The 22028-nt window shown below is 37.7% G+C and overlaps 6 protein-coding genes across 7 annotated transcripts in view; 2 read left to right on the forward strand and 4 right to left on the reverse strand.

Annotated features, from left to right (window-relative positions):
* The window catches only part of LOC111449662 (homeobox-leucine zipper protein ANTHOCYANINLESS 2-like), a 5614-nt gene extending 1157 nt beyond the window's left edge, over nt 1–4457 (forward strand). Inside the window, exons 1-9 of one of the 2 annotated variants that reach the window (XM_023089657.1) lie at nt 36–624; nt 750–967; nt 1098–1215; nt 1312–2004; nt 2129–2230; nt 2315–2518; nt 3058–3223; nt 3299–3666; nt 3748–4457. In XM_023089657.1, the coding sequence (XP_022945425.1) occupies nt 535–624; nt 750–967; nt 1098–1215; nt 1312–2004; nt 2129–2230; nt 2315–2518; nt 3058–3223; nt 3299–3666; nt 3748–4140 (2352 nt within the window). In that variant the 5' untranslated portion in view covers nt 36–534 and the 3' untranslated portion in view covers nt 4141–4457. Of the gene's footprint in view, nt 1–35; nt 625–749; nt 968–1097; nt 1216–1311; nt 2005–2128; nt 2231–2314; nt 2519–3057; nt 3224–3298; nt 3667–3747 lie in introns of those variants that run through there. The other variant, XM_023089658.1, reaches the window with a different exon arrangement.
* A 4384-nt stretch (nt 4458–8841) lies between these two features.
* LOC111449455 (leucine-rich repeat receptor protein kinase EMS1-like) lies at nt 8842–12979 on the forward strand. Its single transcript, XM_023089350.1, has one exon. It carries the CDS (start codon nt 8987–8989, stop codon nt 12899–12901), a length of 3915 nt encoding a protein of 1304 aa, XP_022945118.1. The 5' UTR covers nt 8842–8986; the 3' UTR covers nt 12902–12979.
* Nucleotides 12980–13646: 667 nt separating this feature from the next.
* LOC111449457 (heat stress transcription factor B-2a-like) lies at nt 13647–16771 on the reverse strand. The gene is made up of 3 exons (XM_023089352.1): nt 16612–16771; nt 14634–14938; nt 13647–14527 (listed from the first exon to the last, which is right to left on the reverse strand). Exons 1-3 carry the CDS (start codon nt 16745–16747, stop codon nt 13913–13915), a joined length of 1056 nt encoding a protein of 351 aa, XP_022945120.1. The 5' UTR covers nt 16748–16771; the 3' UTR covers nt 13647–13912.
* On the reverse strand, nt 16730–18500 carry LOC111449456. Its single transcript, XM_023089351.1, has one exon. It carries the CDS (start codon nt 18284–18286, stop codon nt 16877–16879), a length of 1410 nt encoding a protein of 469 aa, XP_022945119.1. The 5' UTR covers nt 18287–18500; the 3' UTR covers nt 16730–16876.
* A 691-nt stretch (nt 18501–19191) lies between these two features.
* Nucleotides 19192–20975, reverse strand: LOC111449801. The gene is made up of 3 exons (XM_023089847.1): nt 20562–20975; nt 20239–20318; nt 19192–19394 (listed from the first exon to the last, which is right to left on the reverse strand). The coding sequence occupies exons 1-3, from the start codon at nt 20776–20778 to the stop codon at nt 19317–19319; spliced, it is 375 nt and encodes a 124-aa protein (XP_022945615.1). The 5' UTR covers nt 20779–20975; the 3' UTR covers nt 19192–19316.
* Nucleotides 20976–21968: 993 nt separating this feature from the next.
* The window catches only part of LOC111449742 (3-hexulose-6-phosphate isomerase), a 1544-nt gene continuing 1484 nt past the window's right edge, over nt 21969–22028 (reverse strand). The window contains exon 2 of the mRNA XM_023089766.1: nt 21969–22016. The gene's annotated coding sequence lies outside the window, so the exon portion shown is untranslated. The remainder of the gene's footprint in view (nt 22017–22028) is intronic.

The following is a 22028-nucleotide window of genomic DNA, read 5'->3' on the forward strand; positions in this document are numbered from 1 at the left end:
TTTTTTTTTTTTTTTTTTTTTTTTTTTTTTTTTTTTTAATTTCTTCTTCTCTTTTTGTTCTTGGTATGGTAATAGAGAGTTAAAGTATGAACTGGAAGGAACTGAGGAAAAAAGGGAGTTTTCTTGTCCTGTTGCTTTTGGTTTTTGTACTGTTCTGCAACTGTTTTCTGGACAAAGAGAGTGTTCAAAAGATAGACACAGGGAGGTGAAAAGTCATGATTCATGCATGGGCGTTGACGAGGAAAAAGCTTGGTACTTTCTGTTTTCTATTGAGAAATGTCCATTTTGTTGTCAGTATTTATGAGTATGTCATTGCTTTGCTATAGTCAAACCCAGAAATCGAATGGACGGTTACTTATATCCCTTAGAACTCCCACTTTTTAAGCCTTTAACCCTTATAAACGGACGTGGGTATCCCTCAAATTCATTCAAGTGAGGAGAATTTGCTTGTCTAAGCAAATAAAAAGTTGTGTATCTGTTGAATTTTTGTGGGTTTGATCAGAAGGATAGAGCCGTGGCTAATACAACCATATCATGCCTAATGGTGCAGTTGCTGACCCGAGCTTTCTGGCTTTCCCAATTCCCTGTTCATTGCCTAACTCCTCTGAATTCTCCAATTCCATAGTACGAACCATTTTATTCCACTTCCATTGTAATTCATATCCATTGCGTTAGACTTGCTTTGTTTATGCATTAGTTTTAGGGTCCTTTCTTGTTTGTGAATAAACGCTAATGGCTTTATGTTGCAGGGGAAAATGGATGGATATAGAGAAGCTTGTCTGCTTGGGGACAGCTTTGATCCGAATGGAGTTGTGAGGATGAGGGAAGATGAATATGATAGCAGATCAGGCAGCGACAACATCGATGGTGCTGTATCTGGGGATGATCAGGATGCTAACGACGAACGACGACGAAAAAGGAAGAAGTACCATAGGCATACCCCCCATCAGATCCAAGAGCTTGAGATGTATATCTCTTAATTTCACATCTCATTGTTTAGCCTTTCTATAGTGTGTGCTTAGTAATATTTTTCCAAACGGCATATAAGAGTTTGATGATTTGGAATATTTTTTCTTTGCTTTGCTTGTTTGGTTTAGTTTCTTCAAGGAATGTCCTCATCCAGATGATAAACAAAGGAGTGAGCTCAGTAGGAGACTTGGTTTGGAGTCGAAGCAAGTGAAGTTTTGGTTTCAAAATCGTCGAACCCAGATGAAGGTAAGCACTTGTACATCTTTTTGGTTTATGCTTGTTTGTTAAGATCCGTGGTGATGAAGGTAATTAACAATTTAGCCATTTTTGAAAATGTATCAGACACAAATAGAACGCCATGAGAATGCAATTCTTAAGCACGAAAACGATAAGCTTCGGGCCGAGAATAGTGTGATGAAGGATGCTATTTCGAACCCAACGTGCAATACATGCGGTGGACCTTCAATTCCTGTTCATCTATCGTTCGAGGAACACCAGCTTAGGATTGATAATGCCAGATTAAGGGATGAACTGCACCGGTTATATACCGTCACCAACAAGTTCTTGGGCTGGCCAGTTTTGCCCTTTGTCAATCATAGCTCTTCAGTGAGCTCTGACTCGTGCTTGGAACTTTCTGTTGGAAGAAATGGAATGGGAAATGTGAGTAACATTTCTGATCCTATTCCTATGGGGCTTAACTTGGGAAACGGACTTTTCAATGGTGGCCCTGTGATGCCTATTAGTAAGTCTCAAATGGGCATGCCAGGCAATGATATACCAATTGACAGAACAATATATGTGGATCTTGCTTTGGCTGCTATGGATGAATTGGTTAAGATGGCTCAAATTGATACCCCCCTTTGGGTCAGAAGCCGGGATAGCAGTGGCAAAGAGACGTTGAACTTTGACGAATATTCCAGGACATTTCCTTCGTCGGCTGCCATGCAACACACTAATTGGACGACAGAGGCTACCAGAGATACTACAATGGTCATCATCAACAGCATGGCACTCATCGAGACGTTGATGGATGCAGTATGTATTCTCAACCCTTTTTGCTATTCTTCAGCTTCAAGAACTTTTATGGATTATTGTCCATTTAGATGTATGTAATAAGTTTATGCTTTGATAACAAATTGTTTGTTTGGCTTTAAAATAGAACCGATGGGCAGAAATGTTTCCTTGTTTGATTGCTAGAGCCACAACAATCGATGTGATATCAAATGGCATGGGTGGAACTAGAAATGGTTCATTACAATTGGTATTTCTCTATGCCCCTCCTTCTCCCGACATTAACGTGTGGATACATACTTATAGATAAACTAAAGAACGTCGATATGTTCAGATGCATGCTGAACTTCGAGTACTTTCCCCGCTTGTTCCTGTTCGTACTCTTAAGTTCCTCCGCTTCTGCAAGCAGCATGCTGATGGTCTGTGGGCTGTAGTTGATGTTTCCCTCGGAGAAGGCGCGGATGCAGACATGTTTTTCAGTTGCAGGAGGCTCCCTTCCGGCTGTATTGTGCAAGATATGCCTAATGGTTTCTCCAAGGTAGTTACTAATCTTCAGATTTCTTTCATGTGCATATTTTATTCGTTTGATGCCTGCATTCTGCTCTCGCTATCAGCGTTGTTTCGTTTCCGATCCACGAGAGTGTATGATCTGGATCTGGTCTATTGATAGTTTACACAGAACCTTATGAAACATGATGACGTTTTAGCTTCGTTTTAAGAATACAACACGACGTTTTCATGTATTGAAGTATTACACAAGATGTGCTGGTCGAAGTTTTGGAACACATTGATTTCTGAACTTATTCTATTTGGAAAGTACACAAACTGGACTGTTCTAGATTTCTTATCTATGAGGGATTACTGAGCAAGAACTTGGCCCATAAGTGGTTTGGAAAAGTACTCTTAAAATTATTTGTATTGCCGTCAGGTTGACGGTTTTAAAACGTGTCTACTAAGCAGAGGTTTCCACACCCTTATAAGGAATTCTTCATTCCCCTTGCCAACCGATGTGGGATCTCACAATCCACCCCACTGACTGATGTCTTGTCATGTTGATTGATGGTTTGTTTGTTGTAGGTTACATGGGTGGAACATACAGAATATGATGAAACTGTTGTACACCAACTTTACCGCCAGATAATTAGTTGGGGCATCGGCTTCGGTTCGCAACGGTGGCTTGCTACCCTTCAAAGACAATGTGACTGTCTGGCAATTCTTATGTCTTCTACGGAAGATCCTGCAGGTCTCATTTCGTCTTGTTACTCGATCTTTGTGTAGTCTATTTTCGTTCGGGTTCTTACATGTCTGATTCAAACAGGAATATCACCACACGGTAGGCGAAGTATGCTGAAACTATCCCAGCGTATGGTTGATAACTTCTGTTCTGGGATTTGTACTTCAACATTGCATAAGTGGGACAAGCTTGTTGTTGGCAATATTAGTGAAGATGTAAAAATGATGGCTAGAAACAGCATCAACGATCCTGGCGAGCCACCGGGTATCGTGTTGAGCGCTGCAACTTCTGTTTGGATGCCAGTAACTCAGCAGAGATTGTTTGCATTCTTGCAAGACGAGTGCTTACGGAGCGAATGGGACATTTTATCCAATGGCAGACCAATGATAGAGATGCTTCGCATATCGAAAGGCCAGGGACTGGATAACCGTGTTTCTCTCCTGCGCGCTAACGTGAGCAATCTCGAACTGTGTCTGTATAGATGATTTCCTCAAGACTCATTCATCCGCATACTAACATTTTATTTTTTGCAGCCCATGAATGCTAATGAGAACACCATGCTTATATTGCAAGAGAGTTGGACTGATATTTCAGGCTCACTGATCGTTTACGCTCCAGTCGACGCAGCCTCCATTAACTTGGTGATGCGTGGAGGAGATTCGGCTTATGTATCGCTACTACCTTCAGGATTCGCCATTCTCCCCGATGGCCCATCCATCTATGCTTCTACTAACAACGACAAAGACGGTTCGATCATGTCAGACATTAACAGTGGCTATGCTGGTGGATGCCTTCTCACAGTTGCATTCCAAATCTTGGTGAATAACCTTCCAACAGCCAAACTCACCGTTGAGTCAGTTGAGACAGTTAACAATCTCATTTCTTGCACCATCCAAAAGATCAAAGTCGCCCTTCGAGTATCGTAACGATGCTTGCTCGTTTAGCAAGCTTTCATTAGAAAGGTAAGTGTAGGCTCATATGCAAAGTTTATGGGAAAATTTTCATAGACTGAACATGAGAAGATCTCAGACAAAGAATGGTCAAAGCATAGGTTTCTAGTCAAGAACGAACCACGAACATGTGATTTCGTATTGGGTTTACATAAGTTTGTAATGTTGCGGTTGTCGTGTGGGTGGTTCGGGTATTGACTCGATGACCGGTTAGAACTCATCTGTATGTTTGTGATGTAGTGTCTACTTATTTCTCCAATTCAAAAAATGGTTTTAGTTTGGTTTTTGCTTTACAAATCTATGAGGAGCTTTTTATCTTTTTACCCTAATGCAGCAACGGGGCAACGATTGTGCAATACTTGTTCTAACCCAACGAACAAGTCAGTCGTGAGAAATTTGGACTTTATGGACAATGTCGATGTATGCTTGAGTCTCAAGTCATGTTTTTGAAAGAAATGTTTTAGAATTCGTGGAAAACAATTTGAAAGAAAGCAATATTATAAGCTAAAAGTGAGTAAGCAACAAACAACGGGCTAAAAGTGAGTAGGCAACAAACAACTCGCGTGGGAAGAAATGACAACTAGTGATATCTACCTGTAGTACATTTTGGGGCATTTTAGCTCTAGCAGGTGTAGAGATGATTTTGGTGACCGATCATACATCCCCATATTAACACAACATGAAATAGGAAAGACTTACATAAGATGAAAGCATGTAAAAGGGGTTTGGAACGGACATGCGATGCGGCCATGAACAACACGTCATGGACAAACATGACCGGACATGCAGCAATAGGAAATAAGGCCTAAAACAAGCATGGGACCATAGGCAACACGAGTTGGACATGCATGGCCATGACAATTACCAGCTCATTTCTTGTTTTATATGAGGAAAGTCCAAATGAACCTTTATAAAGTTCTCACATAAGGCAGGCAATAGTTATCTCATTTAATTTATAATGGAAGAACACAAAGTTGTCATGAACACAAATTTAGTCTGCAGCCAAAACTAAAGAATCCTGACCAAACTTACCAATTCAGAACTCTGTCTGCCTCCGACATTAAATGAAAAAACGACCAAAACTTACACCACAAAACTTCAAGTTTTGAGCTCACTTACGCAACCTCCTTTCACAATCAACAATTTATGTCCAATCCCTTTTTGTGTTCTTTATTCCCCCTTTCTCAAAATGAATGCTCTGTTTTTGCTCTGTTCGGAAATCTCTGCCTCTGAAACGGCTGCAGTTGCAGTACATGATCATTGATGTCACTGCAGGGGCTGCCACTCGCTAACGCTCACCCATTAAACTAAAAACCTTCATTTTCTCTTCCGACCCACAAAAATTTTCCCGGAAAATCTCTTCTCTGAAGATTTTTACGTGATTTTCTCTGTTTTTTCTACGGAAACTGCAGCTCTTCGTACTAATCGGTTCGGTTCGGTTCGGTTTTGGTACAGAATCAGAGAAGATTGAACCGAGTAAAAATTGTAATAATGAAAGGACATAAATACCCCCAAGACCGGGTCCAGCAACTCTGCGGAGCAGAGGAGTTTATGTGTCAGTTCGGGGCCCCGAATCTGAAACTGGTCCTGGCCCAAAACCAAACATACCTTTTGTGAAAAGAAGAAAAAGAAGGGACCCATTTTTGCAAATTTTAAAAACCTTGGACTTCAAACTTTTGTTCTTTTCAGGTTTATAGCCTTTTAAATTATTGACCAAATTTGTACTCTTCTTTGAATCACAAAAATATATATATATATATATATATATATCCACGTGTCAATTTTCTAAACTATTTCCCCACCAATAAAATAATAATAATAATAATTACCTAATTAATGCATGTTATAAATTATAGTATATACTTTACCACCAATATTTAAAACTTACTGCTCACATTTATATTCCCTTCCATCATGGTTAAAAATGGTAAATTTTCACCATAATTGTTGTATTAAAATGTAATCGGCTAATAGATATTGTTTGATTTAGTCTATTACGTATCGTCGTCAACCTCATAATTTTAAAATATGTTTGCTAACGAGAGATTTCTACATTTTTATAAACAAAAAATGTTTCATTCTTCTCTCGAGTTGACGTGAGAACTCACAATCCATCCTTCTTGAGGGTTACCGTCATTGCTGACACACTCCCCCATGTCTGCCTCTAATACTATTTGTAATTGCTCAAACTCATCACTAACAAATATTGTCATCTTTGGATTTTTCTTTGGGGGCTTCCCCTCAAAATTTTAAAACATGTCTACTAGGAGACGTTTCCACACATATAAGTAATTGTTCTCCTCTCCAACCGATGTGGAATAATATCTACTAGTGGTAGACTTAGACTGTTATAAATGATATCAGAGCCAATCACTAGACGATGCATTGCATTGATCGAAGTAGGGCTAGATCCTCTCCATAGACGCGTTTTAAAATCGTGAGGTTGAGGGCAATACATAACAGACTAAGACAGACAATATCTATCAAAATTATTTAATTTTTTATTTAAAAAAAAAAAGTGAAATGACCTAATTTTATGGTCAGCCAACCTCCAATTCCTAGTTGGAGTTAGAGTTAAATGGAATTAAATTAAAGTAGGTGCTCATTTAAAAAAAAGAAAAACTTATTGAATAGTCTAATAAATAAGGACAATAGCTTCATAGAGGCCAAGGATAGAAGCATCTCTCTCAAAAAGTGGAAATTTTTATGAGAATTAAACGTTTTTATTTTAAAACGTATTATGCTCGTTCTAAAACCTGATAGTGGAGAAAAATCTCATAAGAATAAGGGACGTAGGATTAGTTAGAGAGCCTTTTTTTTTTGTGTGTTTAATCATGCATAATCTCGAATGTTGTTAGTTTTGATACGTATACTAAAGGACATATAACGTGAGCAAAAGTTCCTCTGTTCATAGTGATATAGTGCAACAAATAAGTTATCGTGTTATCCCCTGTTTGTGTCTCTCCAATAATTACATACCTAATTTGGTTGTAGTGGTTTAGGTGCTTCGGCCGAAGAAGAAACTTGTTGCCTATATGATAACAAATTTGATTGAAAAAAACTCGAGAGAAAAGTCAAATAGCTACTCTATTTGATCGAGGAGAAAGGATAAAGATACATAGACAAAACATAACCAACAAGTTTCAATTGTCTTTATTTGTTAGTTAAGGATTGTGTTGGGTTGTTTTGTACCAAAAAAAGAATCATCGAAACAGCAAATGTGTGCCAAATTATTGTACTATTTTTATCTCTCCCATGCATTATACATGTTAATGCGTTTTTAAAATTTCGGACCTCTATATTGGTATGATATTGTCTATTTTAAACATAAACCCTCGTAATTTTATTTTGGTTTCTTCAAGAATTCTCGTACCAATGGAGATAGTATTCCTTACTAATAAACTCATGATTTTTTCTTCCATTAGCTAACGTGGGACTCCTTTTCTAAACAATCCTCAGCACTAACACAGTTGTGAAAAGGTCGAGTATAAAGAATACCCAGCAAACAACCATTTTTAGGTTTACATATGCATACACATACAACAACATCTAAGTACAACAGTGGAACCTAAAATCCATTTCAAAATGCAGGTCATCTAGCTTATGACCAAAATCTGTCTCGAAAGTAAGTCATCCAGCTTATCACCCTACTCAGTCAAGAAAACACTAGCATCCAGCTTGCAAAACCAAACACGGGCCATCTAACTATGAGTCAAAACGATCTAGCTAGTGACCATAGTGGCAACGTTCATAAATACCATGTGTCATTTACTACTCCATAAATGATTTTACTAATATAAGAACAATCATCACAGAGTCACATACAACTCAGAATAAACAGATGCAAATATATCTAATGCGTACTTCCTTCTATCAATTCCGAACCACTTCATTCAACGGATCTAAAATCTTACACCAAAGCCCTATGAGTAAGTAAGAACCCTAAAACCCACAAACATAAGTCGAATAATTGGGACTCTATGTTCCGTTTTTTTGACCAAATTTGATTCTGTCCCACAATAATTGACCCAAAAAGCTTGGAATAAATGCAAAAAAGGTATAGAGAGAGCATATAGGAATAAGATATTAGGGCTCCAAACACAAAGCTTTGTGTTTTCCACAAGAGCTGAATTTCTCAAAACTTGGAGGACTTCAAAATAAATACCCACAAGTCAAAAACTTGAATTTCTCAAAACTTGAAGGACTTCAAAATAAATACCCAAAAGTAAAAACAAGGAATTTGAAGGGTCTGAAAGTAAAAAAAAAAAAAAAACAGAACATCCCTCAAGTCACGTGAGCTGCACCTCCTTTTTTACCACAAGGCTTTTTTTGCCATAGTTCTTTCATTGTGGTTAATTGTAAGAAATGCCCCTATATTAAAATTAGTAATTTGGGATTACTTTTCATGTTAAGGAAATATAAATTACGATTTTACCCTTACTGCCACAAAAATGGGGAATTTGCTAAATATATATATATTATTAAAATTTTAGTAATTTAGATTAAAAGAATTATTTAAATAAATTTTAATATACATTTATTTTATCTAATATTTAATGAAGGCACAAGCCCAATTTTATATACATAATTTTTTTTCATGCTGACGTCATATTTCATTAGTAAAAGGATAAAAAAAAATTTAGTTTTTTCAAAAACATAAATATTTGTGGGCTATATTTTACAATAATCCCTTCCATTAAATTCTACCTATGGCGCTTAACTTTCTTCTTCTTCTTCTTCTTCTTCTTCTTCAACTGCCATGAAATTTGAGGTTTCTCTTCTTCATTTTTTTTGCAGTTGGGGTTTAAACGATTGAGATTTCATGGTATTTCATATGGGTATGGAGCTGAAACGCCTCTTTCTCATTTTCTTCTTCTTCTTCGAGCTCTGTATTTTGACCTCCAATGGCGTTTCTGACCACAATCAGATTCTTCTCGACAGAGAAAGCTTGCTTTCTTTCAAAGCATTGCTAGACACCTCAAAAACCCTTCCATGGAACTCATTGGTCCCTCACTGCTTTTGGGTCGGCGTTTCTTGCCGATTCCGTCGAGTTACAGAGCTCTCCCTTTCATCTCGTTCCCTTAAAGGCCGACTGTCTCCTTCCCTTTTCAATATCTCGAGCCTCTCTGTTCTTGACCTTTCAAACAACGACCTCTATGGCTCAATCCCACCTCAGATATCCAATCTTCGGAGCTTGAAGGTGCTCGCTCTCGACGGAAATCAGTTTTCCGGCGACTTCCCCATCGGACTCACTGAGTTGACCCAGATGGAGAATCTCAAGTTGGGGAGTAATTTGTTTACAGGGACAATCCCGCCGGAGCTTGGAAAGTTAAAGCAACTACGGACGCTTGACCTTTCCGGCAATGCCTTCGTCGGAAATGTTCCGACCCATATCGGAAATTTGACGAGAATCTTATCGTTGGACCTTGGCAACAATCTTTTATCAGGTTCACTCCCATTAACCATCTTTACTGAGCTTAAATCCTTAACTTCTTTGGACATTTCCAACAACTCGTTTTCTGGTTCAATCCCACCTGAAATTGGTAATCTACAGCATTTGACTGACCTTTACATCGGCATTAACCACTTTTCCGGCGAGTTGCCGCCTGAATTTGGTAATCTTGTGTTGCTAGAGAACTTTTTCGCTCCTTCTTGTTCTTTAACTGGTCCATTGCCCGAAGAACTATCCAAGTTGAAATCATTGAGTAAACTGGACCTTTCATACAACCCACTTGAATGTTCTATCCCAAAATCGATTGGTGAGTTACAGAACTTGACCATATTGAATCTGGTTTACACTGACATTAATGGTTCCATTCCTGCTGAACTTGGAAACTGCAAAAACTTGAAAACATTGATGCTTTCATTCAACTCTCTATCTGGGATGTTGCCACAAGAGCTTTCAGAGCTTCCCATCTTGACATTTTCTGCAGAGAAGAATCAGCTTTCTGGGCCATTGCCTTCTTGGCTTGGCAAATGGGATCGTGTTGAATCGATCTTACTGTCGAGTAATCGGTTCACCGGGGAAATCCCACCTGAGATTGGGAATTGCTCAATGCTTAATCACCTCAGTTTGAGAAATAACATGTTAACAGGTTCAATACCTAAAGAGATTTGTAATGCTGCATCCTTGATGGAGATTGATCTTGATAGTAATTTCCTTTCGGGTTCGATCGACGACACGTTCGTGCTGTGTAGAAACCTTACACAGTTGGTTTTGGTAGACAATCTGATTGTTGGTGCAATACCTGAGTACTTCTCAGACCTTCCCTTACTCGTAATCAACCTCGACTCGAATAATTTCACCGGTTTGTTACCAAGAAGTATATGGAACTCGGTGAATTTGATGGAGTTTTCTGCTGCAAATAACCAATTGGAGGGTCATCTCCCTTCAGAGATTGGTTATGCAGCTTCACTTCAGAGGCTTGTTCTTAGCAACAATAGGTTGACAGGCACAATACCAAATGAGATTGGAAATCTCACAGCCCTTTCTGTTCTAAACTTGAATTCAAATCTGCTTGAAGGAACTATTCCAACCATGCTTGGAGATTGTAAAGCTCTTACCACATTGGACCTCGGAAACAACGGTCTAAACGGGTCGATACCGGAAGGACTTGCAGAGCTTGCTGAATTACAGTGCCTTGTTCTTTCGCACAATGAGTTATCTGGAGCAATACCTTCCAAGACATCTGCTTATTTTCAACAAGTGACTATTCCTGATTTGAGCTTTGTTCAACATCATGGTGTTTTTGATTTGTCCCATAATAGATTGTCGGGTAGCATACCTGATGAACTGGGGGAGTGTGTTGTCGTGGTGGATCTTTTACTGAACAATAATCTACTTTCTGGAGAGATTCCTAAATCTCTTTCTCTCTTAACAAACCTGACAACCTTGGATTTGTCTGGCAATATGCTTTCCGGTCCTATTCCCGCAGAGCTCGGCGATGTTCTCAAGCTGCAAGGCCTGTATCTTGGGAATAATCGCCTCACCGGATCGATCCCGGTAAGCTTGAGTCGTTTGAGTAGCTTGGTGAAGTTGAACTTAACTGGTAATAGACTATCTGGTTCAGTTCCAGAAACTCTTGGTGATCTGAAAGCTTTAACTCATTTGGATCTAAGTTCTAATGAGTTGGATGGTGATCTTCCTTTGTCTCTGTCCAACGTGTTGAATCTTGTGGGGCTTTATGTACAAGAGAACAGGCTTTCTGGACAGATTGTAGAGCTTTTCCCAAGCTCATTTACATGGAAGATTGAAGCTTTGAATTTGAGTCGTAACGAGTTCGAGGGCGTTCTTCCACGAGCATTAGGCAACCTTTCATACTTGACAACTTTGGATCTTCATGGAAATAATTTCACAGGGCCAATCCCTCCAGATCTTGGGGATCTTATGCAACTTGAGTACTTAGATGTTTCAAATAACAAGCTCTCAGGAGAGATTCCAGAGAAAATATGCAGCCTGTTCAATATGTTCTACCTGAATTTGGCGAAAAACAGTCTCGAAGGACCCATCCCGAAAAGCGGCATTTGCCAGAATCTATCCAAAAGTTCATTTGTTGGGAACAAGAATCTTTGTGGAAGAATCATGGGTTACAATTGCAAGATCAAAAGCATGGAAAGATCTGCAGTCTTGAATGCTTGGAGTGTTGCTGGGATTATCATTGTTAGTGTTCTTGTCGTTTTTTCCGTGGCGTTTGCTATGCGAAAACGGATTATTCGAAGCCATAGAGATGATGATCCAGAGGACATGGAGGAAAGCAAACTAAACAGTTTGATGGATCCCAATCTCTATTTCTTAAGCAGCAGTAGATCGAAAGAGCCGTTAAGCATCAACGTGGCGATGTTCGAGCAGCCGCTTCTGAAGCTAACTTTGGTTGATATCCTTGAAGCAACCAATAACTTCTGTAAAACAAACATCATTGGAGATGGAGGATTTGGGACAGTGTACAAGGCCACCTTGCCTGATGGGAAAATTGTTGCTGTCAAGAAGCTAAGCCAAGCAAAAACACAGGGGCACAGGGAATTCATGGCTGAAATGGAAACCATAGGCAAAGTAAAGCATCATAACCTTGTTCCATTGCTTGGCTACTGCTCTCTTGGGGAGGAGAAGCTTCTTGTGTATGAGTATATGGTGAATGGTAGCTTGGATCTTTGGCTGCGAAACCGAACCAGTGCGCTTGAAGTTCTTAACTGGGAGACTCGGCTCAAAGTCGCTTCGGGCGCAGCGTGTGGATTGGCATTTCTTCACCATGGATTCATCCCCCACATCATTCATAGGGATGTTAAGGCAAGTAATATACTACTGAATGAAGAGTTTGAACCAAAAGTTGGTGACTTTGGATTGGCAAGGTTGATCAGTGCTTGTGAGACTCATGTGACAACTGAGATAGCTGGAACGTTTGGTTACATTCCGCCGGAGTACGGGCAGAGCGGGAGATCGACGGCGAAAGGAGACGTTTATAGCTTCGGAGTGATTCTGCTGGAACTGGTAACTGGGAAGGAACCAACAGGACCTGAGTTTAAGGAGATTGAAGGTGGGAATCTGGTTGGTTGGGTGTTTCAGAAGATCAAGAAGGGTGAGGGGGCGGAGGTTCTGGACGTGACGGTTTTGAATGCTGATTCAAAGCATATGATGCTTCAAACTCTAAAGATTGCTTGTGTTTGTCTGTCTGAAAATCCTGCTAACAGACCTTCCATGCTTCAGGTATTCAAGTTTCTTAAAGGGATCAAATTACAGTAAGAAAGATTTAGAGCTTGAATATAACACTGTAAACAAGTATATTAGTAGAGGATATGCTCGAATTTGTTCAGAGTTGTATTACATTTTATCATCTAATCTAATCCAATCCAATCAATCACATCTTTTATCTTTGTCATAGAACGTGTTCTACTGCTAAGCTCTAGTAAATATTGTCCGCTTTAATCTGTTATGTATTGTCGTCAGCCTCATGGTTTTAAAATGCATCTACTAGGGAGACGGTTTTCACATCTTTATAACAAGTGTTTTGTTCTCTTCTCCAACCGATGTGAGATTGTCAATGTGGGATCTCACAATCTACCTCCTTCAGACTCAACGTACTTGCTAACACAGTATGATGTCTAGCTTTGATATCATTTGTAAGAGCTCAAACCCACAGTAGTAGATATTGCTAACACAGTATCTGATGTCTAGCTTTGATATCATTTGTAATAGCTCAAACCCACCGTAGTAGATAGTCCGTTACAGATCATTATCAACTTCAAGATTTTAAAACATGTCTGCAGAATAGTTTCATTGGATATCAATTATAAAATACAAAATTTAAAATTTTGATTGACTTGTTCGTACTCGAGTTGGGTTGGAATCGAGCTAGAGGTTGATTTTAAATATTGTAGTATATTCCATAATTACGTCACTTGAATTAATTAATTAAAATTAGAAGTATAAAAATACACTATAAAATTTTAATTACAATTCCAGCTAATATGAAAAATGATTAATAATATAACTAAAAAATAAAGTATTACTTTCCTTTCAAAATACAAAAAATACACTTGATATTTAATTCAAATCTCCTTAATTTATCCCCTCAGCCTAAAAGGCTGCCACACGTGCCGTCTTTCCCACATTTGAGGAATGATTCCCTGCACCGCTGATTACTTGAACCTGGAAGTCGATACTTTAATCCTAGCCCTTTAATTACAGATATTTCACAATCCTCTCTCAGTGGACCTGATTATGCCACGTTTTCTCATTATCAACTTTCTGTTCTCAAATTATCCGGTCTGATTTCACTTTCGGTCTCTCCGGTGGTTGAAGTCGCAGAGTAGTATCATCCTCCGCCGCTTCCGGCCCCTCCCTGTATTCTCTAGGCCGCTTTGCTCCGATCTGATACGTCTCCGCTTCCATGGCCTCTGCCGCTTCGTCTTCTTCGGAACGCCGCTTCAACGGGAAAAGATCCAGCGATTTTGCCGACGCTAAAACGCTCTCTCTAACTTTGCAACTGCTCTTCAATTGGTTTTCGACGAAGCTCGACATCAAGGAGAAGATGTTGTTGCACAGGGATTTCACCTCAGTTAATTGTTCCGTCAGCCGAACTTTCTCTTTTTTCAGCTTATCGTTCTCATCAATCAACTCCACAAGATCTTTCGTCGGAGTTACATCCGACGAAATCACTTGTTCTTCACCGGAAGAACTCCCCGTCAATAGATGGGCAGACGGAATCGCCGAAGCACCAACGGCTGTCAACACAACCGAGTTAGAAGCAGTGGTCAGCACCGGAGTGGTCAATTTCCGACGCTGAATCTCACATAGAAGCTGTTTCTTGCCCTTACGAAAGCACTCGTTCGCAAACTCCCACCGGTCCGATACAACCTTTCTAAATCCCTAAAACCAAAAAAAAAAAAAAAAAAATCCGAAATGAAACACATATCCATTACACGCTTCAGAAGGAAACATCAATGAAATAGAAATCCAGTAGAAGATCGATTACATAAGTATTGAGCTGGCGGAGGAAGCTAGTGAAGTTATTATGCTTGAAATGCTTGGGGAGCAAATCTCTAGCAAAAGCCAAGGTGTTCCAAACGATGAAGGTAGAGCCATCGTCGTTCCACGAAATGACATGGTCGACCGTCTGGTCATCAACGAGCTGATACGTTTTGGACAAGAAAGGAGTGGGCACAGATCTCGGTGAATCGGCGCCGGCAGACGTCGATTTGGCGGTCGGCTCCTCCATGAGAGGAGGCACAAGAATCAAGAAAATCAGATCCCGGAAAGATCGTAGGCAAGTTCCAAACCCTAAAGAAAAGCTTCGAGATACGAATTAAAGCGGAAAGGTACGAAGCCCTTTTCCAGGAAAGGCCATTGAATTTCAATTCTAGAAGCTTCGTGGTAGAAGTAGTAAGAGAAGTTCCTTTTTATATATACAAATTTGAGATACTTCCCCGAAAGGCCAAGGATTTTTTTTTTAATATTTATTTTAAGCTATCCACGTAGATTATTTTATTATGTTATGTTATGTTATTTATTTATTTAAGAAATAAATAAATGGAAAAAGGAGTATAATTTAAAGGAGAGAATGAAAGTAGTCCCAAAATGTCTGTATCCATATTCGCCAAGTCAAAAAGTCTTTATTACATTTGACCCACAAAGTATGCCCATTTTGTGGAATCTTTGACAACACAACTAGTTCCAAAATATCATCTTTTCTCACTTCATCAAAGACCAAGACACTTGTAATTGACACTCAAAACCAAATTTCCAACCAAATGAGCAATGACATCGACAACTCGGCATAGCTACCAAAGACCGTATTAGTTAGAGAGGAAAACGAAACATTTCTTATAAGCGTGAAAACCTATATCTAGTATATGCGTTTTGAAACTATAAAGCTGACAGTAGACAATACGAGGCTGACAGTAGACAACAGCTGCTAACAATGGATTTGAGCTGTTACAAATGATATCGAGACCAAGCACCAAGCAGTATGTCAGCTAGGATGCAAGCCCCAAGGGGTGGATAGTAAGATCCCACATCGATCGGAGATGAGAACAATCTCACATTGATGGTAGAGGGAAGCAAAACATTTCTTCTAAGAGTGAAAATTTATCTATGGTAGATGGATTTTAAAACCACAAGGCTGACAGTAGACAATAGCTACTAACAGTGGATTTAAGCTGTTACAAATGATATCGAAACCAAACACCAAGCAATATGCCATCGAGGATGCTAGCCCCAAGAGATGGATAGTAAGATCCCACGTCAATCAGAGATGAGAACAATCTCACATTGATTGTAGACTCTGATTGTAGAGGGAAACGAAGCATTTCTTATAAGGATGTGAAAACCTCTCATTAAATGCATTTTAAGATCGTGAGGATGACAGTGATACATAATGGGTGGGCCACGAGAATCTTCCCGTTTTTCTAACGTTTACCTTTTCAGAACTTCCCCTCTCTCTCTCCAATGGAAACCTCTAAAGTCACAATCCTTTCCTTCAAATTCAAATTCAAATTCCCAACACCAATGCCATCTTTTTCAGAAGGTAAAAGTCACAGTTTCCCACTCAACTTCATGACTAATATTTTTTTCACTTCCCCAAACCAAATGAAACCCTCAATTTTCTTTCTAAGAACAACACTATCTTCCTTGGAATATGAAACCCTTCTTTGAAATTTTGAAAACTTTCCATTTCTCCAAGAAGCCCTCAATCTTGTTACTACTCTTCCATTTCTCCAGTTTTACCTTCAATCTAGAGGCCATCTCAAACCACTTTAAACAGGTTATCAAACATATCATGTTCATACCAAGGATGATAAAAGAATCATATCAACAAAAAAAATTGCAAATAAGTTATATGGATCTTCTCCTTTCCTACTCGAAAACTAAGACAGATATCAATATTAGACAGAGCCAGATCAATCAGAATCACGAGACCGGAATGAAACAGTTTGTTCGAAAGAAATACATACCTGAACTGGTAGAGATTGAAGAAGAGACCACTGAGAAGTCAAAGAAAATTAGGCACCATGACAGAAAAAACCCATCTAAACTTTGATCCCTCGACCAGCATCCGTTTATACAAAATGATTCATAGGATATTGTCATGTTTACAGCCAAATAAAGTGCTGTTCTAACGAAACTCTTACAGCAGTACAAACTCCATGGACCAAATTTCGGTGAGAATTTGGAATCACAAAGCCAAAAGAGAGAAGAAAAACAAACATATTCTGCATTTCAAGAAACGTACAGCACGCCACGACGATATAGCACGATGGTGGCTGATGTATAAATAGACATTACAGAGACAATCCACCAAGCCATTACCAGAGGCACTTGTTTGATTAAAGGAGAGCAGGAAAGAATAAAACTAGCCAAACTGGTGCCTTCCAAAGAGTTGATACTAATTTGAGATAACCCAAAGAAAAGCAAAACTAAGGCTGGTGGAGCAAAAAACTGCAAAGAAGTCACACATAAGTAGTGATTGTGCAGAAAAACCTTTGCTCTACTGAAATCCAATTCAGGAACTTTCCCGGCATGCAGTCTTTGATACCAAGATAGCAGAGCTTCGTTCAGATACATTTGTAAGTTTTGCCTCACAGCAATGATTTGCAAGAAACCAGACAGTGCCAAACACCAGAGCCTAAGCTTGGGAAAATCAGCCTTTGAGAATCCTATATTTCCGACCAATCTGTCAGCATTTTCGATTTCATTTAACATATGTTCAATTTCACTTCCGCCAATGTTCTTGTTAATGAAAATTTCAGCTAATGGTTTGACCCAAAGCAGGGTGGTGAAAAACATGGCCACCTGACTCGCATACAAAATCATCCGAGAAAACCACCCACAATAAACCATTTCCAAGTTGCATCTAATTTGATCAGTTCCAAGCCAAAAAGAGCGAGCGATTTTTGTTGCAGGTATAAACAAAAACCCCGAAAAGCAACCCATTAACATGGCAACGAAAAAGGTCCCCAAACCACTAATTTGATCAAGATCAAAATCCAATATAAAAGGGCTAAACGAAGAACAGGTTAGAAGTCCAAAAAGAAACCCACAAACTCCAAAAAGTAAGCTCAATTGCCTATCCAACGACCTAGACGCAGATTTCTCCAAAGCAACCTTACCGAGTGATACAAACAACTTACATCCAGCGAAGATCGCGAAAAGAAGAGGAACAAACATCCCATTTCCCCAAACTCCAGAATCTTCAGAGGCACCCAAGAAAAATTGCAGCAGTAAACAAGAAATACCGACAAATGAAAAAGTGAATCCATCTCTGTATTCTTTGAAATAGATCCGCGTTTGGAGATGATTCTCATCCAGCTTTAACCTGAAGATCTGCGCCTTGCTTTCGTCAAACTCAACCTTCTCCTTGTCCTTCGACTTCGTTCTTTTCCTGATCTCAGCGGCACTCGTTGACGACAAGTTTCGGTAGCCCTCTAGACCAGAACCGGAGTTAGAGCCGTCAGGTCTTCTAATCGCAGCTCGGACGCCACTGCTGGCGTTATCAGGGTGGATGTAGGTGAATATGCCATGAAGGAAGAGGGTTGGGATCTTGAAGAAGATAATGAAAAAGGAAAGCGACAGAGACAGTCCGACATGAAGAAGCAAATTCCTGTTTACTGAAATTTTTTGCAGCAACATAGCGGGAAGAAGTGGTTTCCTTCGAATCAAGTGCAAGAGCTTGGGTTGTTCAAGGTGATTTCAACGGTTCTTCGAGCTTCAGATCTCTGACGGGTCTCCGCGGTGTAAAAACGATAGGGCTCCAATCAAGTGCGGCGGTAATGAGCGGAATCGGCTCGACCCAAGGTCCAGATTTTTTAGTATACTATATTTTTTTATCTTTTCACAAGTGCCCCCTCAAAATATAAGGATTATCTCTCATGCCCCTAGAATAAAAATATTCTTATTTTTACCCCTAAACTTATTTTGTATCAATTTTTATCATAAACTTGTGAGTTATTCTTCTTTTTTAAGTTCAAATAATTATGAAGGAACAAAAAAAAAAAACGTCGATTTTTAGAATAAAATGTGTTTTATTTGACCTCTTTAGTGATTGTTTAGTGATTATCGATGCAATAGTTTATGAAAAAAATAGTTCACTAACCTAATAAAATTAGTATTTTTTTTTATCGTACATTGTTTCTAACCTAATTTCTTTGTGCATGAGTCATCGAAGTATCAAATCTTTCGTACCTACATATTGTTGAATTTACACACAAACAAAAAACTCTTCGTACACGTCTTTTCCTTGTCAAACATCGTAATCAAATTATTTTTTTCATAAAGTTAATTGGTCAAAAAGATTATTTAAATTAGAAAATAAAATCACTTTAATAATAATTAGATTTAATTTGAATACTTTATTTACTTTACTTCCTATTTTTTATTAATTAAGTACCGCATAAACTTTTGATTAATTATAATTTAGAGTTACGATATTTTATTAATATATCTTAAAACTTTTTATTATATTTACTAATTATGATTAAAAAGTAAAAGTCAGGTAGCTTGCATTCGCATGTTTAAAATCATTCGAGCGAGACATAATCAATTAATCCTTCCCCCAATTATATTAATTAAACCCTTTTTTTTTTTCACACCATTGTTAATTAATTTAGATTGAACCCAATAAAGCGAAAAGACATAAAAAAAAATAGTGGAAAAATGCAATTTAGCAATTGATAGGTGACGTTGGATGGTCTTCCTCATCTTCTTCCTCAGCTGCTCTATTTTCCATTTGTGGGACCACCTGTCCGATCACACAAGCATGCCCTTTATTTTAATTATTAATTACATACCAAAAATTACACATTATTTTCTAACTAATTCATGCATAATTTATGAGACGGATTATTCATTTATTGAAGCAGATATTTTTTCTTCTCCTTTATTCATTTATTTATATTAATAAAATTTAGACTTCCCCCACTTTTCCATCACATTATGGCCATAATCCTCTACTTAATTATAATTTAATCACTTCTTAATTACGATCTACTTTTACATGTCATCACAAAAAATACTCAAACTAACCGATGTTCATACGTTCAATAATGTGAGTAATTTAGACTATTCATAATTCAGACTATTAGAGTTGGGTAGAGTTAGATATTTTTCGATTTGTGTTAGCTTAAAATTTTAAAAAACAAAAAAAAAATCGTTTGTTTGCTTCATACTAACAAGACTAGCCAACTTCCAATATGACTTGCTTCAGGCTAGTTAGATCAACCCAACTAACTCCAAGACCATAGTTAGATCAACCCAACTAATTCCAGACCATTGACCCTATAATAGGGTACACAATTCAGCCTATTGACGTTGATAACAAATGTTAAAGATGTGTTGCGACTTATAAATATTTGATATTCTAACATATATTAGAGATAAATGTAATATGTTTAAATGTTTTTTTTAAAATCAATCGTTCGAGCACTAATTCAACTCAACCAAACTTGTAGGGGATAAAAAACAAAAGTTTATAAAAAAAATAAAAAATGGTGTGGATATATTTAATATACAATTTCTAATATTGGAAGAGAAAAAAGAAAGAAAGAAAGAAGAAATGCAATGTTTGATATGGAGTTCTGACTAACCTGATCTTGAATTGAAATGGGCGGTAGAGATGATATCCTCCTCGATCTCCTGCTAGATCTACCGTCCATTCTGCCACCTCCTGGATCACAGGCAAAAGTTATTTATTTATTTATTTAAAAAAGGCAATAATAACAAAAAAAGAAAATGCAAGCATATATATATATATATATATAAATATCTTCGTAAGGAATATTCACTATTCCCACTTTTATGGTATAGTTTGACGCTGTTTGATTGGTCCTTTTTTAGTTAAATAAATAAATAAATAAATAATCGAAAATAATCATCGTCCTCTTTTGTTTGACGTTAACCCTAAACTCACCGGCGGTAGGATGGTGGTTTTTCCTGTACTTCTGATGCGAATCTAGGGTTGAGTCAGCAGTGTCCGGGAGGAGGCGGTTCAACCGTAGACGGCGGCGATGGTGCAGATTTTCGTACATGGATCGGACAAAAGAAGCTTCCATGGAATTCAAGAAGTGCACGTGCTTTTCATCGGTCCAAAACGGCCCCGTTTTGCTGAATTGCACGTGCGACGCCATGGCTAGGGTTTATGAGGAAAGAAAACACAGAGAAGAAGACGAAGAAGAAGAAGAAGAAGAAGAAGGAAGAAAAATGGAGTTTTCCGGTGGGTTTGGAGTTAATTACGATGGCTTTTATAGAGCGATCTACGAAGAGAGCCAATAGGTTGGCATCTCCTTTGCGTTGGCTTGACCCAAACGCGAGTACAGATTACCTCATTAAGTGCTTTTCCTACTCGCCTTCCTTCTCTCTTCGCCTATTAAATATTAAAATTTAAACATTATTTCTCAAATATAAAATTTTAATTTTAAATCTAATAAGTCTATAATATTTTTATATAAAAAAAAATTACAATAATGACAATTATATTTTATTAAATTTTTTTATGATTTTAAAATCATCGTCTGAGTACAAATTTTCACAGCTTGATGTCGAGTTATTTCATCATAAAGGTCAGTAATAAAACACATTCTTAACATTTTAAATTATTTTTCTTTTTTTTTTTTTATCTAAAATTCTAAGGATGGTTTAGATTTAATATAATATGAAATTGGATGATATTTGTATGTCACGAAAATGTATCATAAAAATTTGTAACTGTGGAGGGACAGGTGGGGGAATGAGAGAGCGAGTAGCCAAGAATAGTGTAGTCGAGCGGGTGGAGAAAGGTTGGGGGATGGCAGTGAAAATATCTGAATATTTAAAATATAGAGGAGAGAGATATTTTAGAAGAGAACCAAAAAGATCTAAGCTCATTTTTCCGTCCCGACACTGACATTTACTCCAGTTGGCTGATCTGACAATTTCCTTTTTTTAATTAATTATTTTTTCCTTTTAACTATTTTCCCCATGTTATATTTCACTCGATATTTTATTATAAAATTGTAATTGAAATAAATATAATATATATAAAAAATATCTCATTCCAAAAAAAATAATCATACGTCTTTTAGATATTAAAATTATAATTATAGTCGAAATTGAATGTCAATAAAATTGTTGCAATTAAATAATAAAAATTATGGTTTTTGAGTTTTTAATTAAAAAATATATATTATTTTTAAATCTATTGTTTTCAATTTGAATTATGAAAATGATGGTGCACCAATTTTAGCTATAATATTCAAATTTAAAAAACATCAATTTTAATTATATTTTATCACTAATTGTAATGACATATTATTTAATTTAATTTAAAATCTGCACACGTTTATGATTTAAAATAAAGTCCATTATTTATTTAAATTACAAAAAAAAAAAAAAAAAAAAA

The sequence above is a fragment of the Cucurbita moschata genome, unplaced genomic scaffold (assembly GCF_002738365.1).
Source record: "Cucurbita moschata cultivar Rifu unplaced genomic scaffold, Cmos_1.0 Cmo_Scf00011, whole genome shotgun sequence".
In the NCBI taxonomy this organism is placed as follows: domain Eukaryota; kingdom Viridiplantae; phylum Streptophyta; class Magnoliopsida; order Cucurbitales; family Cucurbitaceae; genus Cucurbita; species Cucurbita moschata.

Bases quoted from the DNA above. Each gene is read 5' to 3' on its own strand.
- LOC111449455 (XM_023089350.1), top strand. From the start codon at position 8,987: ATGGTATTTCATATGGGTATGGAGCTGAAACGCCTCTTTCTCATTTTC.
- LOC111449457 (XM_023089352.1), bottom strand. From the start codon at position 16,747: ATGACAATATCCTATGAATCATTTTGTATAAACGGATGCTGGTCGAGG. The intron at 14,939-16,611 runs GTATGTATTTCT...GCTTTTCTTTAG, and splicing joins TTCAATCTCTACCAGTTCAG to GGTTTGGAACTTGCCTACGA. The intron at 14,528-14,633 runs GTAATCGATCTT...TTTTGGTTTTAG, and splicing joins TCCGCCAGCTCAATACTTAT to GGATTTAGAAAGGTTGTATC.
- LOC111449456 (XM_023089351.1), bottom strand. From the start codon at position 18,286: ATGTTGCTGCAAAAAATTTCAGTAAACAGGAATTTGCTTCTTCATGTC.
- LOC111449801 (XM_023089847.1), bottom strand. From the start codon at position 20,778: ATGGCGTCGCACGTGCAATTCAGCAAAACGGGGCCGTTTTGGACCGAT. The intron at 20,319-20,561 runs GTGAGTTTAGGG...CCTGTGATCCAG, and splicing joins AAACCACCATCCTACCGCCG to GAGGTGGCAGAATGGACGGT. The intron at 19,395-20,238 runs GTTAGTCAGAAC...GTGATCGGACAG, and splicing joins CCATTTCAATTCAAGATCAG to GTGGTCCCACAAATGGAAAA.